The sequence below is a fragment of the Tachypleus tridentatus genome, unplaced genomic scaffold (assembly GCF_004210375.1).
Source record: "Tachypleus tridentatus isolate NWPU-2018 unplaced genomic scaffold, ASM421037v1 Hic_cluster_1, whole genome shotgun sequence".
In the NCBI taxonomy this organism is placed as follows: Eukaryota; Metazoa; Arthropoda; class Merostomata; order Xiphosura; family Limulidae; genus Tachypleus; species Tachypleus tridentatus.
In genome coordinates, this window is record NW_027467777.1 from 30,140,566 (window position 1) to 30,161,913 (window position 21,348).

Sequence of the window (21,348 nt, forward strand, 5' to 3'; positions counted from 1 at the left end):
AGTTTAAAAACTGGCATATATGATCAAAAGGAAAAGTACCCGTCCCCAGCAACGGGAAGAGTTTGATGTAATTTATCAATTTAAGTTACTTCATGGACTTTAAAAAGGTCAATAGTGTTGCACACTTGGTTTCACTCAGAGCCAAAGCTCCAAGCTGTTTACACCGCCCACCACTAAAAGTAACTGTTGAGTATTTGATTCATGCTAAGAATCACTCAACAGTAACATACAGTTAAATCTACATTTTTATTATTCAAGTTATGTCACATTTTGAAACATGAATGACAGCGTGAATAACTACTAAACATTTAGTGTAGAATATCCTGCTTGTGAAATAAAACTTGACATCAATATTATTCATGTCTGTTATATCGTCATTTTACAAGTGAATCTTGAGCTGTGTCTGCGTGCACAGCTTTTTTCAACCACAGTGTGGGAAGCAGGAGACAGATGAATGCTTTGACACATATCACAATTCTCAATACATTCATGGACCCACACCTGTTTTATGACACTGCACTCTTATTACCATGGCAGGGGTGGGACTGGCTGCAAGTCTCTTTCTGGATGTACCTGGTGGCCTAGATTGATCCATATTTCTTCACTTTCTAATACCATTAACTGGAAGGGATATCATCATCTTGAAAATTTTAAATCCCTAATTTAAACACATTTTACGTGTTACATACCTTTCCTATTATAGATCAGTTTTTGGTGGCAACATGCTCTGAACAAAATGTGAAAATGTAGCTCTAAATACACACCTTTCCATCATGATTTTATACTGGCTGTAGCTGTCAAGTGACACACTAACTGTTTTAACATAGTTTACTGAGCCTCTATACAAACATAGAATATATACACAAAATAAAGACAATGCTACAATAACATAAAACAATGAAACATAAATGCATTTATGTGTGTGTGTGTGAAATATAAATTTAGGTTGCAAGTTATATTTCATACATTTCCAAATAAAAAATTTGAAGCCACAAGTTGAGCTGTAATCTTTAGATGAAAATATAACATTACAGGAAATCAAGTAAGATAACAAACAAATAAATAACAACAACCCAGCTGGTGTAATGCACGTAACAAATTTAGTTTCCATGTACAAAAGAAATACACTGACATTGTTTTTATACATCAATGAATTCTAGAGAACGTGTGAAAAACCAGGAGATATTTACCTTATATAAATCATGATCATTCTTTGAACTCAAAAACTTTCTGCTGACTTCCTGATTAAGAACAGCGACAGGGTTGTCAACCTAGAAAATAAAGTTCTAGAAAATAAATTAACCTTACGTTATATTCATACAGTTGTAATTAAGAATTGATTGTTGGAATTTAGATTTCCACGCACATCTACTGATGAATAAATGCTATAATTAGTTTTAGTTTTACAATATACATATTTCAGCTATGAATTATACTTTCTACAAATACAAAATTACTTACTGTGTAAAACAATTTTCATCAATCATTATGCAGAAAGCTACACATATCTATGTTGCACATACCACAGATACTAAAACCTGGTTTTAGACTCAACCACTAGCGATATTATAATTAGAACAGTAATATTAAATTTCTACCCTATAAAGGAACTTCAGTAAAATATAATTATTAGTATAACAGTTTCCCATACATATACAGTTATTTAGAAACAAATATTAACACTTATCTACATGTATCACATTTAATAACCAGTTTGTTGATTACAGATATTTATGAACCTTTACTGACCTCAGAAGAGTTAAAATTAATTGGTACACAAACCTGTATGTTGAACTGATCTAAAATGTGGACCAATTCCTCCCTCTTCGACGACACAAGATTACCTACAAAACATTTAACATCAAAATGTTGAGAGAATTGTTTCTAGCTAATACTAGAAGTAAAGCCTGCAATACAAACAATGTTTTTCATTGTAAGTTTTTTTTGTAAGTCAGTGAAAATGTTATTTTTGTGAGGTTTTTTTCTAACCCTAAACTTTGGAAATCGATCTCACTGAGATTAGCAGCTTTAACAGTGATCAAGATTTCTGCTAATAATATTCTAATTGTTGTCCTAACAATTTATAACAAATAATACAACAGCTTTATATGTGTCTGTTTTCTTAATATTGTCATAGGTTACATGGTTTATCTCTGAAGAAGAAACCTTCATCTTTCAAAAATGCTTGGGTTAAAGGGTTTATGTCATTATATATATTTATTTATTTATGGGTAAAGCCTTGGATACAGGGATAGTGCTAAAGGGGGACAAGAGTTACCTCAAAATTTGCCTTAGCTTTATCAACACTCAGCCCCCCACCTGCCTGGATTGAACATACATCAACTAATTAAACTTATAAACAGTTAGTGAAACATTTATTATTGTTTCTATTAAGTGTATAGAAAGTCATTATATTAAAAGTTAGGGTTATACTGAAATGAAACTGAACAAAAGGCTTAGGGAATACATTATATCAATACTGCATAAAATCTGAGACTTGTGATGCATTTCTCAAACCTGAAAAAAATCATATTAGAAACTGTTCTAGTTGATTTTCTCTTGTTCTAAGATTCCACCAACATATGGAATTTCTGTACAATAAATTAGTGATTTTAGGGTTAAAGTATTTAATAAGATTATTAACTTTGCTATTAAAATCATTTTGGTAAAATTATAACTTGCTTTATAGCAGGTTTGAAAGATAACAAGTTTCATAAGAATAGCAAACAGAATGATTGAAGCTGGTTTTTAAGTTCTCACATAAGAATAGCAAACAGAATGACTGAAGCTGGTTTTTAAGTTCTCACATTTTAATGAAAGTTAATATTTTTTCATCTTAATGCTTTCTAAGATATAAAACACTTTCAATAAATACAGTTTCAAAAAGTTTTTAAGACCTTCAAGAACAGCACTGACTTAAGGTTTCATGTAAAACTCTTCATAAAATGAAAACAAACAAAAACAAAACTTGGTAATATATATATATACTTAACACATTATTTGATATTCTAGGTGCTTTATCCTACATATTATTTATTGGGCCATGAAAACATTCATAAAGACTAACTTTTGTTGTGTTAAAAGGTTATATGTTTTGTATTAACCCTCATGCTACAGAAATGTGCATGTCACAACTTTTTAGGCTTACATTCAAAATTTAAATAACCACTTTATTATCATGGCAAAAATATACACTTGGAATAAATAATAATTAACAAGTCATACTTTAACATTAATATTATATATTAAGCTCTTAAATTTATATGAAAACACTTAAACAAATACTTTATTTCACCCTAGTACATCAAATACAATATTTGCTAAATATCTCTTTCCACTAATTTATTTATCAACATTCTAAAAAATATTTACTATGACTTACTTATTATAATAATGTTATTTTTCAGTCAAAGTATACTTTGCATTCCCTTCTATCTTATTTTATTACAGAGCCATAAACAAGAAAATTCAACCTCTCTTGCCATACCCATCTGTCTCATCTTTTATTTCTCTATTTGCTAATAGTTACTATAACATTAAATACTGCATTATTTATATGATAAAAATAACTCAAATTATAAAGTTAATATATCACATCATTTCAGGAGAAACATAAGCTGCATATTTAATAAGTGACTCACACTTGTGTGGCAAGATATTAGTTAGAATTCAAAGGTCAATAACAAGATAAACTTTAAGTAGAAACAGATGTATACTGTTACTAATATTAATCTATTTAGGGTAAACATGTCTAGTTGTTTCTTACAAATTAAAGTGTAATTTATATTTATATTTTAATACAGTGGTTATGAGTTTGGTAAAGTTGCTCAACTCTTTATAGTTAGGGTAAAGAAAGTGACGAATAAAATATACAGTTTTACTGAAAGAAAGAAAACTGAAGTTTATTTAGGAAGTTTTAAAGATTCTTGAAATTTGAAAATTTGAAAATAAAGAAACGTATTTTAATCTTACCATGAAAATCACTGTGAACAGTCAACACTTTGACTCCATATCTTCATGGAGAAATTTGAAGTCAAAATACTTTATTAAATATTCTGATTTTTTTTTTTTTCATCTACAAAGCTGAAGGTTTGAAAAATTTCATGAAGACACATAAATCAGTTTCAAAGTAATAGTACAGAAATTCCATAGCTTAATCTGGTCCTTTTCAAACTAAATATTCAATGTTGGTCTTCAAGTTAAACATAAACAAGATATATGGAAATGATACACATAATCCAGGTTTAAATACTCAACACAATGGATACAGTGAATGTTAAAAACCTATATTATCTGTGAGAGATCAGATTAAGGACAGCTCACAATGAATGTAAGAAACCTATATTATCTGTGAAGGAAGAGATTAAGGATAGCTCACAATGAATGTTAGAAACCGATATCTGTGAAGGATAAGATTAAAGATGGTTCACAGTGATTGTTAAAAACCTATATTATCTGTGAAGGATAAGATTAAGGATAGCTCACAGTGAATGTAAGAAACCTATATTATCTGTCAAGAATAAGATTAAAGATAGCTCACAGTTATTGTTCAAAACCTATATTATCTGTGAAGGATAAGATTAAGGATAGCTCACAGTGAATGTCAGAAACCTATATTATCTGTCAAGAATAAGATTAAGGATACCTCACAGTGAATGTTAGAAACCTATATTATCTGTGACAGATCACATTAAGGATAACTCACAATGAAAGTAAGAAACCTACATTATCTGTGACAGATCAGATTAAGGATAGTTCAAAGTGAATGTCAGAAACCTATATTATCTGTGACAGATCACATTAAGGATAACTCACAATGAAAGTAAGAAACCTACATTATCTGTGACAGATCAGATTAAGGATAGTTCAAAGTGAATGTCAGAAACCTATATTATCTGTGACAGATCACATTAAGGATAACTCACAATGAAAGTAAGAAACCTACATTATCTGTGACAGATCAGATTAAGGATAGTTCAAAGTGAATGTCAGAAACCTATATTATCTGTGACAGATCACATTAAGGATAACTCACAATGAAAGTAAGAAACCTACATTATCTGTGACAGATCAGATTAAGGATAGTTCAAAGTGAATGTCAGAAACCTATATTATCTGTGAAGGATAAGATTAAGGATAGCTCACAGTGAATGTCAGAAACCTATATTATCTGTCAAGAATAAGATTAAGGATAGCTCACAGTGAATGTTAGAAACCTATATTATCTGTGACAGATCACATTAAGGATAACTCACAATGAAAGTAAGAAACCTACATTATCTGTGACAGATCAGATTAAGGATAGTTCAAAGTGAATGTCAGAAACCTATATTATCTGTGAAGGATAAGATTAAGGATAGCTCACAGTGAATGTCAGAAACCTATATTATCTGTCAAGAATAAGATTAAGGATAGCTCACAGTGAATGTTAGAAACCTATATTATCTGTGACAGATCACATTAAGGATAACTCACACTGAATGTAAAAAACCTATATTATATGTGAAGGATAAGATTAAGGATAGCTCACAATGAATGTCAAAAACCTATATTATCTGTGAAAGATAAGATTAAAGATAGCTCATAGTTATTGTTAAAAACCTATATTATCTGTCAAGAATAAGATTAAGGATAGCTCACAGTGAATGTTAGAAACCTATATTATCTGTGACAGATCACATTAAGGATAACTCACACTGAATGTAAAAAACCTATATTATATGTGAAGGATAAGATTAAGGATAGCTCACAATGAATGTCAAAAACCTATATTATCTGTGAAAGATAAGATTAAAGATAGCTCACAGTGAATGTCAGAAACCTATATTATCTGTCAAGAATAAGATTAAGGATAGCTCACAGTGAATGTTAGAAACCTATATTATCTGTGACAGATCACATTAAGGATAACTCACACTGAATGTAAAAAACCTATATTATATGTGAAGGATAAGATTAAGGATAGCTCACAATGAATGTCAAAAACCTATATTATCTGTGAAAGATAAGATTAAAGATAGCTCATAGTTATTGTTAAAAACCTATATTATCTGTGACAGATAAATTTAAGGACAGCTCACAATGAATGTAAGAAACCTATATTATCTGTGAAGGATAAGATTAAGGATAGCTCACAAGGAATGTTAGAAACCAATACCTGTGAAGGATAAGATTAAAGATGGTTCAAAGTGAATGTCAGAAACCTATATTATCTGTGACAGATCACATTAAGGATAACTCACAATGAAAGTAAGAAACCTACATTATCTGTGACAGATCAGATTAAGGATAGTTCAAAGTGAATGTCAGAAACCTATATTATCTGTGACAGATCACATTAAGGATAACTCACAATGAAAGTAAGAAACCTACATTATCTGTGACAGATCAGATTAAGGATAGTTCAAAGTGAATGTCAGAAACCTATATTATCTGTGACAGATCACATTAAGGATAACTCACAATGAAAGTAAGAAACCTACATTATCTGTGACAGATCAGATTAAGGATAGTTCAAAGTGAATGTCAGAAACCTATATTATCTGTGAAGGATAAGATTAAGGATAGCTCACAGTGAATGTCAGAAACCTATATTATCTGTCAAGAATAAGATTAAGGATAGCTCACAGTGAATGTTAGAAACCTATATTATCTGTGACAGATCACATTAAGGATAACTCACAATGAAAGTAAGAAACCTACATTATCTGTGACAGATCAGATTAAGGATAGTTCAAAGTGAATGTCAGAAACCTATATTATCTGTGAAGGATAAGATTAAGGATAGCTCACAGTGAATGTCAGAAACCTATATTATCTGTCAAGAATAAGATTAAGGATAGCTCACAGTGAATGTTAGAAACCTATATTATCTGTGACAGATCACATTAAGGATAACTCACACTGAATGTAAAAAACCTATATTATATGTGAAGGATAAGATTAAGGATAGCTCACAATGAATGTCAAAAACCTATATTATCTGTGAAAGATAAGATTAAAGATAGCTCATAGTTATTGTTAAAAACCTATATTATCTGTCAAGAATAAGATTAAGGATAGCTCACAGTGAATGTTAGAAACCTATATTATCTGTGACAGATCACATTAAGGATAACTCACACTGAATGTAAAAAACCTATATTATATGTGAAGGATAAGATTAAGGATAGCTCACAATGAATGTCAAAAACCTATATTATCTGTGAAAGATAAGATTAAAGATAGCAAATAGTTATTGTTAAAAACCTATATTATCTGTCAAGAATAAGATTAAGGATAGCTCACAGTGAATGTTAGAAACCTATATTATCTGTGACAGATCACATTAAGGATAACTCACACTGAATGTAAAAAACCTATATTATATGTGAAGGATAAGATTAAGGATAGCTCACACTGAATGTAAAAAACCTATATTATATGTGAAGGATAAGATTAAGGATAGCTCACAATGAATGTAAGAAACCTATATTATATGTGAAGGATAAGATTAAGGATAGCTCACAATGAATGTAAGAAACCTATATTATATGTGAAGGATAAGATTAAGGATAGCTCACAATGAATGTCAAAAACCTATATTATCTGTGAAAGATAAGATTAAAGATAGCTCATAGTTATTGTTAAAAACCTATATTATCTGTGACAGATAAATTTAAGGACAGCTCACAATGAATGTAAGAAACCTATATTATCTGTGAAGGATAAGATTAAGGATAGCTCACAAGGAATGTTAGAAACCAATACCTGTGAAGGATAAGATTAAAGATGGTTCACAGTGATTGTTAAAAACCTATATTATCTGTGACAGATAAATTTAAGGACAGCTCACAATGAATGTAAGAAACCTATATTATCTGTGAAGGATAAGATTAAGGATAGCTCACTAGGAATGTTAGAAACCGATACCTGTGAAGGATAAGATTAAAGATGGTTCACAGTAATTGTTAAAAACCTATATTATCTGTGAAGGATAAGATTAAGGATAACTCACAGTTATTGTTAAAAACCTATATTATCTGTGACAGATCAGATTAAGGATAGCTCACAATGAATGTTAGAAACCTATATTATCTGTGAAGGATAAGATTAAGGATAGCTCACAGTGAATGTAAGAAACCTATATTATCTGTCAAGGATAAGATTAAGGATAACTCACAGTTATTGTTAAAAACCTGTATTATCTGTGACAGATCAGATTAAGGATAGCTCACAATGAATGTAAGAAACCTATATTATCTGTGAAGGATAAGATTAAGGATAGCTCACAATGAATGTCAAAAACCTATATTATCTGTGAAAGATAAGATTAAAGATAGCTCATAGTTATTGTTAAAAACCTATATTATCTGTGACAGATAAATTTAAGGACAGCTCACAATGAATGTAAGAAACCTATATTATCTGTGAAGGATAAGATTAAGGATAGCTCACAAGGAATGTTAGAAACCAATACCTGTGAAGGATAAGATTAAAGATGGTTCACAGTGATTGTTAAAAACCTATATTATCTGTGACAGATAAATTTAAGGACAGCTCACAATGAATGTAAGAAACCTATATTATCTGTGAAGGATAAGATTAAGGATAGCTCACTAGGAATGTTAGAAACCGATACCTGTGAAGGATAAGATTAAAGATGGTTCACAGTAATTGTTAAAAACCTATATTATCTGTGAAGGATAAGATTAAGGATAACTCACAGTTATTGTTAAAAACCTATATTATCTGTGACAGATCAGATTAAGGATAGCTCACAATGAATGTTAGAAACCTATATTATCTGTGAAGGATAAGATTAAGGATAGCTCACAGTGAATGTAAGAAACCTATATTATCTGTCAAGGATAAGATTAAGGATAAATCACAGTTATTGTTAAAAACCTGTATTATCTGTGACAGATCAGATTAAGGATAGCTCACAATGAATGTAAGAAACCTATATTATCTGTGAAGGATAAGATTAAGGATAGTTTATGTGAAAGGATACAAGAAGAAATGAAATGTTAAACATAGAAACAGATGGACTTTATACTCTGTAATAATGTATGCAATTTTAATTTATTGTCTTTAAATTATTTGGTCATAACTCATTGTATTCTTTCAACTTATTTTTATTATGAAGGTGAAACATTTGGGAATATTAACCTATAACTGGACAACAAGTACTTGAATATTCAAAAGTTATGTGATATCAAGAATGCATCCACCTTAGATCACTACATAAGGTATAATTACAAATTTTCAAAGACAAACCTGACAACCCTTTCATTTTGTATGTGCTGGTACCATCAGATGTGATCCTTCTCTCGATAGTGATGGTTGACCCATATTCTTCAGGTCTGTGTGCGTCCACCCCTCTGTTTCTTAATTTTACAACTATTTCTGCTGACCTACAATACAGGAAGGTTACAAAAGTTCAATGTCTATTTCTAAGCTACAAAGTTTTTTTTGTTACCTAAACCACAAACAGTTTGGAGAGAACATTTTAATCACCTAAGCCTACATTGCATCTGTTTTGGAAGTGAAATTTTTAATCACCTATGTTGCATATGTATCAAATATATGTTTCCGTACAACAGTTTGGGATTAAAATAGGAATTGAATTCTACATCACTGTACCTGAACACATTATTTTACTAACCAAAGAGTAGTTCAAAAATGTTTACAAAATTCTAAAACTCAAATGTGTGAATAATTAATTAGTTGAATATAATTAACTAATGAGTCCAATGACTAATTGGGTAATCTCTACTGAATTAGCTGTCAGAAACATAAGAATGAAACTGATATAAAAATGCTTGTTGTTATAATTAAGAAACTGAGTAAAGTAAATTTAATGAGCTACATTTACTGTTGGATCAATATTTAGTTTTAATCTGCTAAGACAGCTTTCTCTGATTGGAAGTTAATAAAATATTTTGTAGAAAGATCATTTCATTGCTACAAATATAAATATTAATAAAAATGTAATCTTTATAAAAAATAAAGTTATAACAGTCTTTGTTTATGAGTCAGTTATTGTAAGAACATCACAAGAATCCTTTCAACGTGACGTCAACCAATCAAAAATGCCTTACAGTTTTCCCGTCTTGATAAAGCCTTTAATGTTCGATCCTCGATTAGTTGCATGTGCTTTGCCACCCAGACCAACCACGAGGGCTGTTAAAATAGCACTCTTCCCACCTGTGAAACAGTAATTACAAATAACACATTCCTTGATCTATAATTACTGTCCACATTAAATGATATAACAAACAAGTAAAATGTGTAGTACTATTAAATTAATTTGATAAATACTGTTCTCTCCTGTACTGACATTTGTTATCAATACTATTCCCAACTTGTTTAACACAAAATGAATTATCATTAACACTAACTTGTTTAACACAAGTGTATGTTATCATTAACATTAACTTGTTTAACACAAAAATAAATTATTATTAACACTAACTTCCATTGTGTCCTATGATGATGTTTACGTTGGGTCCAAAGCGAAAATCAAGACGTCCGTGACACATGAAGTTCTTTAGAGAAATTGACTCGATAATTCCAACTTCTGCCTCTTCCTGTTAAAAACAGACAATATTGAATACCAGTTAACTGTTAGCTCTTTTACAACTGAATGTTTTGTAACCTATTGAAAACAGACAATATTAAGTTATAGTTAACTCTTAACTCTTGTACAACTAAATGTAATGTGACCTGTTGAAAACAGACAATACTGAATACTAGTTAACTGTTAGCTCTTGTACAACTAAACGTAATGTGACCTGTTGAAAACAGACAATATTAAGTTATAGTTAACTGTTAGTTCTTGTACAACTAAATGTAATGTAACCTGTTGAAAACAGACAATATTGAATACCAGTTAACTGTTAACTCTTGTACAACTAAATGTAATGTAACCTGTTGAAAACAGGCAATATTGAATACTAGTTAACTGTTAGTTCTTGTACAACTAAATGTAATGTAACCTGTTGAAAACAGACAATATTGAATACCAGTTAACTGTTAACTCTTGTACAACTAAATATAATGTAACCTGTTAAAACAGACAATACTGAATACTAGTTAACTGTTAACTCTTGTACAACTAAATGTTCTGTAACCTGTTGAAAACAGACAATACTGAATACTAGTTAACTGTTAGTTCTTGTACAACTAAATGTAATGTAACCTGTTGAAAACAGACAATATTGAATACCAGTTAACTGTTAACTCTTGTACAACTAAATATAATGTAACCTGTTAAAAACAGACAATACTGAATACTAGTTAACTGTTAACTCTCATACAACTAAATGTAATGTAACATGTAACCTGTTAAACATGTATCACATTAACCAATGATCAGCTATTACTCTGCCACAGTCAATCTATCGTTATCTGCACATTTTAATTACTATACGCTTTAAACAAACATGGATGTGTGTGCTAAATATATCTTTGTTTCAATTGCATGAAACCCATTTTGAGGTTTATCTGTACTCACTGCCATGAGAAACAACATATTACCTGTACGATTATGTGACATCTCTTTCTTTAATGTATAACAGCTGACATATAAAGCTACCATCACTGCATACTGTGTAAAGTAGTTTTTATATACTATACCAGGACTTTCCTATAAGGTGTGTCTTTCTTGGAAGAAATACGTTGTAGCATGTGTAAACTTATTACAGACCTGTACCACTATAAGAACTACAAATGGCCGCATGTTATGAAAACGATAGTTTTCTTGCCATCAAAGAAAACAACAAATACATACTAAATAGTATGTTCTATAAACTAACACAAAAATAGCCAAGTCCAAAGAGTCAATCTGTATCATATGCCAAAAGCTGTTACATGTCTGGCGAAATTCTCGACCATGATTAACATACATAAATACATTTTCTGCACCTTCAAAATGTTATTATACTATGATCCATAGTGGTCATACACTCAACACAACCATAATGTTTTCTTATTGTTCCAATACACAGAGGATGAAAACAGTTTTATTTTTATAACTTCATCAGATCCCAAAAAATGTTTAAGACAGTATCTATGAAACACACAAAATTACCAAGTGTAAAATAAAATAAACAAACCACAAAACTGATACGTACTTCAGTTTTAGAAAGTTGGGGATTTCTTGTTAGAGGGACAGCGATGGTTTCCGTAGGTGACTCCTGCCTGCTTCGTTTATTTTCTGAGACATCCGGTGAGGAACTTAGACGTTTCCTTGAGCCAGGCATATTTTCAAGCTGTTAAAAAAAAACAAGCTTATTTCATTAACAACCAAAGTTCAATTCTAAAATTTACTAATTTTAATAATTCAAGTATTTAACAGTTGTACTGCAAACTACTGGCCAGTCAAAATATTTAACAGTTGTCCTGCAAACTACAATCATTCAAAGTACATAACAGTTGTCCTGGAAACTACGTCTGTCAAATTATTTAACTGTTGTCCTGCAAACTACAGGCCAGTCACAGTATTTAAGAGTTGTTCTGAAAGTTACAGACCAGTCAAAGTATTTAACAGTTGGCCTAAAAGCTATTATGTGGTTCCTTGAAAAAACAGGAAGATGGAATAAGTTCAAAATTTTGTTGGACCTTGACAACAACAGGAAGATGGAATAAGTTGAATATTGTGTTGGACCTTGAAAACAACAACAAGATGGAATAAGTTGAATATTGTGTTGGACCTTGAAAACAACAGGAAGATGGAATAAGTTGAATATTGTATTGGACCATGAAAACAACAGAAAGATGGAATAAGTTGAATATTGTGTTGGACCATGAAAACAACAGGAAAATGGAATAAGTTGAATATTGTGTTGGACCTTGAAAACAACAGGAAAATGGAATAAGTTGAATATTGTGTTGGACCTTGAAAACAACAGGAAAATGGAATAAGTTGAATATTGTGTTGGACCTTGACAACAACAGGAAGATGGAATAAGTTGAATATTGTGTTGGACCTTGACAACAACAGGAAGATGGAATAAGTTGAGGGTTTGACAAAAGCCGGCTAGTTTCTGCTGAAGACAATTTTATTTTTCAAACAGAGTTACTGACTTGTGGATTTCATAATGAAAAGAAACCCACTTGAAGTAAAATGTATTCTGAAAGATTTCGTTTGGGTATTAGCACTTTAATTAAAATAAAGTACAGAAGGTTGAAGGTTCTGATCTTTATTTCGATTGAAGTTCTAATACCCATACCAAATGTCTTTAGAATACATGTTTTTGCTTGTGGAACATTTCTTTATTGGCAGTAGATGAAGCTGGTACTTCACAATTAAAGAAGAAAACTGACAAAATTTCTGAAAAATAAAACACAGGATTCAAATTTTCATTTTCACTTTTTCCTGAGACAGGAGTGCAGTCAGAGCCTTAAAGGATCAAATATTCTTGTGTTATCTGTATGTTGTGTTTAAAGAAAATTCAGCATAAACCAAACTCTCACTGGACTCTGTATAATACACAAAGTAAAATAGACTGAAGCCTAGTTTTCTACTATATCAGAGTTTAGCTGACAAACACAGCTTTGTGCTACAAACCTTGTGCTACATTAGAACTGATCAGACAGACACCACGAGCACAGCAAGTGTTAATTCTGTGAACTTTGTGCTACATCAGAACTGATCTGACTGACACCACGAGCACAGCAACAGTGTCAGTGAAATTTGTGCTACATCAGAACTGATCTGACTGACATCACAAACATAATGTTTAAAGAAAACAATGGTCATGTTGGTCCATCTCAGGTGTCCCATCCTCTAAGCTAAATTAAAACTCTAAAAAAATATATATATAAAACTATTTAAAGCCAACCTTTATCATTCATTTATCTTAAAAGCTTTCTTTTAAATTCACTCAAATTTACTGTCTTTACAGCATCCACAGGCAACTCATTCCATTGGCAAACCACCATGTTTAAAAATAAAATTGTCTTATCTGAAGACAGTTTCTACTTTGTCTATATCTATATGTGTGTCCTCTAGTTCTATAATTCTCACAGTTCAGTATAACAAATATCGACACATCAACAGTATCAGTTCCTTTTACAATCTTAAACACTTCAATCAGATCTCCTCTAACTCTTTATTCAAAACAAAACAGTTTTAAAGTTTTAATCTCTCCTCATATAACAACCCCTATATCCTATGTACCATTCTAGTAACCCTTCTCTGAACCATTTCCAACAATTGGATGTGTTTTCTAAGGTAAGGAACCCATGACTGAACACAATATTCTATATGTGGCCTAACCAGTGACCTGTATAGTAAAATTATAACCTCTTTAGACTTGTATTTAATATTTCTGTAAATACAACCTAAAAACCTATTTGTCCTACTACTACCAACAACAACACTGATTGGATGACTTTAGAGACTGATCAACCATTACACCAAGATCTCTATCCTTCATAAAACTGTTAAGGTTATTCACATCTAAATTATACCTATAATTCAAATTATGATAAACTACATACATTATGTTACATTTATTATAATTAAAACCATTTATTTATCCAATTAACTAAATGATCTAAATCATTTTATAAATCAGTAACATCCTGTTCACAGTCACCAACATCTTAATATCATTAGTATATTTGAATAATTTATTGACCATTCATTCAATATGTCACTGATGTAAATACAAAAGTTCAAAAGTCCTAAGACTGAACCATGAGGTACCCCACTTGTAACATTAATCCAGTTCGACTAAACTCCATTTATAATAACCCTCTGTTTTCTTCCATCAAGCCACTCTTCTATCCAAATAGTTAACTCATCTCTCACACCAATAGAGATAAGTTTCTTTACAAATCTTTTATGTGGCACTTTGTCAAATGTTTTCTGAAAATCTAGACAAATCAAATTTACACCGTTATACTCTTACCTTCATCTATATAAGTAGTAACCTTCACAAAGAGTGAGAAAAGATTTGTAAGGCAAGCCTTTTCCTGTGTTGGTTATCCAATAAAATTCTAAACTTTATTAAATGACTTTATAAAGTATCTTTTTACCATACTTTCCAAAAACTTTCCCACAACTGATGTGAGACAAATAGATCAGCATTCCAGTGGTTAGAGGTATGTTTGAGGACTTACAACGCCTATTATTTCCCAATTCCGATGCCCAAGGTGAGCATAGCACAGATAGCCCATTGTGTAGCTTTGTACTTAAATACAACCAACCATTGTTGCCCATTGTTCAACTTTGATTTCATCTATCATTTTATACAACTGTCCTGTTCAACTTTGTTTTCATTCATTAATTTATACAACTGTCCTGTTCAACTTTGTTTTCATTCATTAATTTATACAACTGTCCTGTTCAACTTTGTTTTCATGTATCATTTTATACAACTGTCCTGTTCAACTTTGTTTTCATCTATCAATTTATACAACTGTCCTGTTCAACTTTGTTTTCATCCATCAATTTATACAACTGTCCTGTTCAACTTTGTTTTCATCCATCAATTTATACAACTGTCCTGTTCAACTTTGTTTTCATCCATCAATTTATACAACTGTCCTGTTCAATTTTGTTTTCATCCATCAATTTATACAACTGTCCTGTTCAACTTTGTTTTCATGTATCAGTTTAGACAACTGTCTTGTTCAATTTTGTTTTCATCCATCAGTTTATACAGCTGTCTTGTTCAATTTTGTTTTCATGTATCAGTTTATACAACTGTCTTGTTCAACTTTGTTTTCATGTATCAGTTTATACAACTGTCCTGTTCAATTTTGTTTTCATGTATCAGTTTAGACAACTGTCTTGTTCAAATTTGTTTTCATGTATCAGTTTATACAACTGTCCTGTTCAACTTTGTTTTCATGTATCAGTTTAGACAACTGTCTTGTTCAATTTTGTTTTCATCCATCAGTTTATACAGCTGTCTTGTTCAATTTTGTTTTCATCCATCAGTTTATACAGCTGTCTTGTTCAATTTTGTTTTCATGTATCAGTTTATACAACTGTCTTGTTCAACTTTGTTTTCATGTATCAGTTTATACAACTGTCCTGTTCAATTTTGTTTTCATCCATCAATTTATACAACTGTCTTGTTCAACTTTGTTTTCATCCATCAATTTATACAACTGTCTTGTTCAATTTTATTTTCATGTATCAGTTTATACAACTGTCCTGTTCAACTTTGTTTTCATGTATCAGTTTATACAACTGTCCTGTTCAACTTTATTTTCATGTATCAGTTTAGACAACTGTCTTGTTCAATTTTGTTTTCATGTATCAGTTTATACAACTGTCCTGTTCAATTTTCTTTCATCCATCAATTTATTCAACTGTCCTGTTCAACTTTGTTTTCATCTATCAGTTTATACAACTGTCTTATTCAATTTTGTTTTCATCCATCAATTTATACAACTGTCCTGTTCAACTTTGTTTTCATGTATCAGTTTAGACAACTGTCTTGTTCAATTTTGTTTTCATCCATCAGTTTATACAGCTGTCTTGTTCAATTTTGTTTTCATCCATCAGTTTATACAGCTGTCTTGTTCAATTTTGTTTTCATGTATCAGTTTATACAACTGTCTTGTTCAACTTTGTTTTCATGTATCAGTTTATACAACTGTCCTGTTCAATTTTGTTTTCATCCATCAATTTATACAACTGTCTTGTTCAACTTTGTTTTCATCCATCAATTTATACAACTGTCTTGTTCAATTTTATTTTCATGTATCAGTTTATACAACTGTCCTGTTCAACTTTGTTTTCATGTATCAGTTTATACAACTGTCCTGTTCAACTTTATTTTCATGTATCAGTTTAGACAACTGTCTTGTTCAATTTTGTTTTCATGTATCAGTTTATACAACTGTCCTGTTCAATTTTCTTTCATCCATCAATTTATACAACTGTCCTGTTCAACTTTGTTTTCATGTATCAGTTTATACAACTGTCTTGTTCAATTTTGTTTTCATCCATCAATTTATACAACTGTCCTGTTCAACTTTGTTTTCATGTATCAATTTATACAACTGTCCTGTTCAACTTTGTTTTCATGTATCAGTTTAGACAACTGTCTTGTTCAATTTTGTTTTCATGTATCAGTTTATACAGCTGTCTTGTTCAATTTTGTTTTCATGTATCAGTTTATACAACTGTCCTGTTCAACTTTATTTTCATGTATCAGTTTAGACAACTGTCTTGTTCAATTTTGTTTTCATGTATCAGTTTATACAAATGTCTTGTTCAATTTTGTTTTCATCCATCAGTTTATACAGCTGTCTTGTTCAATTTTGTTTTCATGTATCAGTTTATACAACTGTCTTGTTCAACTTTGTTTTCATGTATCAGTTTATACAACTGTCCTGTTCAACTTTGTTTTCATGTATCAGTTTAGACAACTGTCTTGTTCAAATTTGTTTTCATGTATCAGTTTATACAACTGTCCTGTTCAACTTTGTTTTCATGTATCAGTTTAGACAACTGTCTTGTTCAATTTTGTTTTCATGTATCAGTTTATACAAATGTCTTGTTCAATTTTGTTTTCATCCATCAGTTTATACAGCTGTCTTGTTCAATTTTGTTTTCATGTATCAGTTTATACAACTGTCTTGTTCAACTTTGTTTTCATGTATCAGTTTAGACAACTGTCTTGTTCAAATTTGTTTTCATGTATCAGTTTATACAACTGTCCTGTTCAACTTTGTTTTCATGTATCAGTTTAGACAACTGTCTTGTTCAATTTTGTTTTCATGTATCAGTTTATACAAATGTCTTGTTCAATTTTGTTTTCATCCATCAGTTTATACAGCTGTCTTGTTCAATTTTGTTTTCATGTATCAGTTTATACAACTGTCTTGTTCAATTTTGTTTTCATGTATCAGTTTATACAACTGTCTTGTTCAACTTTGTTTTCATGTATCAGTTTATACAACTGTCCTGTTCAACTTTGTTTTCATGTATCAGTTTAGACAACTGTCTTGTTCAAATTTGTTTTCATGTATCAGTTTATACAACTGTCCTGTTCAACTTTGTTTTCATGTATCAGTTTAGACAACTGTCTTGTTCAATTTTGTTTTCATCCATCAGTTTATACAGCTGTCTTGTTCAATTTTGTTTTCATCCATCAATTTATACAACTGTCTTGTTCAATTTTATTTTCATGTATCAGTTTATACAACTGTCCTGTTCAACTTTGTTTTCATGTATCAGTTTATACAACTGTCCTGTTCAACTTTATTTTCATGTATCAGCTTAGACAACTGTCTTGTTCAATTTTGTTTTCATGTATCAGTTTATACAAATGTCCTGTTCAACTTTGTTTTCATGTATCAGTTTATACAACTGTCCTGTTCAACTTTGTTTTCATGTATCAGTTTATACAACTGTCCTGTTCAACTTTGTTTTCATGTATCAGTTTATACAACTGCCTTGTTCAATTTTGTTTTCATGTATCAGTTTATACAACTGTCTTGTTCAACTTTGTTTTCATCTATCAATTTATACAACTGTCCTGTTCAACTTTGTTTTCATCTATCATTTTATACAACTGTCCTGTTCAACTTTGTTTTCATTCATTAATTTATACAACTGTCCTGTTCAACTTTGTTTTCATCCATCAATTTATACAACTGTCCTGTTCAACTTTGTTTTCATCCATCAATTTATACAACTGTCCTGTTCAACTTTGTTTTCATCCATCAATTTATACAACTGTCCTGTTCAACTTTGTTTTCATCCATCAATTTATACAACTGTCCTGTTCAACTTTGTTTTCATCCATCAATTTATACAACTGTCCTGTTCAATTTTCTTTCATCCATCAATTTATACAACTGTCCTGTTCAACTTTGTTTTCATGTATCAGTTTATACAACTGTCTTGTTCAATTTTGTTTTCATCCATCAATTTATACAACTGTCCTGTTCAACTTTGTTTTCATGTATCAGTTTAGACAACTGTCTTGTTCAATTTTGTTTTCATCCATCAGTTTATACAGCTGTCTTGTTCAATTTTGTTTTCATGTATCAGTTTATGGAACTGTCTTGTTCAACTTTGTTTTCATGTATCAGTTTATACAACTGTCCTGTTCAACTTTGTTTTCATGTATCAGTTTAGACAACTGTCTTGTTCAATTTTGTTTTCATCCATCAGTTTATACAGCTGTCTTGTTCAATTTTGTTTTCATCCATCAGTTTATACAGCTGTCTTGTTCAATTTTGTTTTCTTCCATCAGTTTATACAGCTGTCTTGTTCAATTTTGTTTTCATCCATCAGTTTCTACAGCTGTCTTGTTCAATTTTGTTTTCATGTATCAGTTTATACAACTGTCTTGTTGAACTTTGTTTTCATGTATCAGTTTATACAACTGTCCTGTTCAATTTTGTTTTCATCCATCAATTTATACAACTGTCTTGTTCAGCTTTGTTTTCATCCATCAATTTATACAACTGTCTTGTTCAATTTTGTTTTCATGTATCAGTTTATACAACTGTCCTGTTCAACTTTGTTTTCATGTATCAGTTTATACAACTGTCCTGTTCAACTTTGTTTTCATGTATCAGTTTAGACAACTGTCTTGTTCAATTTTGTTTTCATGTATCAGTTTATACAACTGTCCTGTTCAACTTTGTTTTCATGTATCAGTTTATACAACTGTCCTGTTCAATTTTGTTTTCATCCATCAATTTATACAACTGTCTTGTTCAATTTTGTTTTCATCCATCAGTTTATACAACTGTCTTGTTCAACTTTGTTTTCATTCATTAATTTATATAACTGTCTTGTTCAATTTTGTTTTCATCCATCAGTTTATACAACTGTCTTGTTCAATTTTGTTTTCATGTATCAGTTTATACAACTGTCTTGTTCAATTTTGTTTTCATCCATCAGTTTATACAACTGTCTTGTTCAATTTTGTTTTCATGTATCAGTTTATACAACTGTCTTGTTCAATTTTGTTTTCATGTATCAGTTTATACAACTGTCCTGTTCAACTTTGTTTTCATCCATCAGTTTATACAACTGTCTTGTTCAACTTTGTTTTCATCCATCAGTTTATACAACTGTATTGTTCAATTTTGTTTTCATGTATCAGTTTATACAACTGTCTTGTTCAACTTTGTTTTCATCCATCAATTTATACAACTGTCTTGTTCAACTTTGTTTTCATCCATCAATTTATACAACTGTCTTATTCAACTTTGTTTTCATCTATCAATTTATACAACTGTCCTGTTCAACTTTGTTTTCATCCATCAATTTATACAACTGTCCTGTTCAACTTTGTTTTCATCCATCAATTTATACAACTGTCCTGTTCAACTTTGTTTTCATCCATCAATTTATACAACTGTCCTGTTCAATTTTGTTTTCATCCATCAATTTATACAACTGTCCTGTTCAACTTTGTTTTCATGTATCAGTTTAGACAACTGTCTTGTTCAATTTTGTTTTCATCCATCAGTTTATACAGCTGTCTTGTTCAATTTTGTTTTCATGTATCAGTTTATACAACTGTCTTGTTCAACTTTGTTTTCATGTATCAGTTTATACAACTGTCCTGTTCAACTTTGTTTTCATGTATCAGTTTATACAACTGTCCTGTTCAATTTTGTTTTCATCCATCAATTTATACAACTGTCTTGTTCAATTTTGTTTTCATCCATCAGTTTATACAGCTGTCTTGTTCAATTTTGTTTTCATGTATCAGTTTATACAACTGTCTTGTTCAACTTTGTTTTCATGTATCAGTTTATACAACTGTCCTGTTCAACTTTGTTTTCATGTATCAGTTTAGACAACTGTCTTGTTCAAATTTGTTTTCATGTATCAGTTTATACAACTGTCCTGTTCAACTTTGTTTTCATGTATCAGTTTAGACAACTGTCTTGTTCAATTTTGTTTTCATCCATCAGTTTATACAGCTGTCTTGTTCAATTTTGTTTTCATCCATCAGTTTATACAGCTGTCTTGTTCAATTTTGTTTTCATGTATCAGTTTATACAACTGTCTTGTTCAACTTTGTTTTCATGTATCAGTTTATACAACTGTCCTGTTCAATTTTGTTTTCATCCATCAATTTATACAACTGTCTTGTTCAACTTTGTTTTCATCCATCAATTTATACAACTGTCTTGTTCAATTTTATTTTCATGTATCAGTTTATACAACTGTCCTGTTCAACTTTGTTTTCATGTATCAGTTTATACAACTGTCCTGTTCAACTTTATTTTCATGTATCAGTTTAGACAACTGTCTTGTTCAATTTTGTTTTCATGTATCAGTTTATACAACTGTCCTGTTCAATTTTCTTTCATCCATCAATTTATACAACTGTCCTGTTCAACTTTGTTTTCATCTATCAGTTTATA

At 30.5% G+C, this 21,348-nt stretch overlaps 1 protein-coding gene across 1 annotated transcript in view; it reads right to left on the reverse strand.

Moving 5' to 3' along the window:
* LOC143241743 (structural maintenance of chromosomes protein 6-like) overlaps positions 1-21,348 on the reverse strand; it is an 86,265-nt gene that overhangs the window by 59,152 nt on the left and 5,765 nt on the right. Inside the window, exons 2-7 of the mRNA XM_076484968.1 lie at positions 12,117-12,254; positions 10,457-10,571; positions 10,083-10,188; positions 9,259-9,395; positions 1,783-1,844; positions 1,191-1,271 (exon numbers count right to left, since the gene is read on the reverse strand). Of these exons, the coding sequence (XP_076341083.1) occupies positions 1,191-1,271; positions 1,783-1,844; positions 9,259-9,395; positions 10,083-10,188; positions 10,457-10,571; positions 12,117-12,245 (630 nt within the window). The 5' untranslated portion in view covers positions 12,246-12,254. The remainder of the gene's footprint in view (positions 1-1,190; positions 1,272-1,782; positions 1,845-9,258; positions 9,396-10,082; positions 10,189-10,456; positions 10,572-12,116; positions 12,255-21,348) is intronic.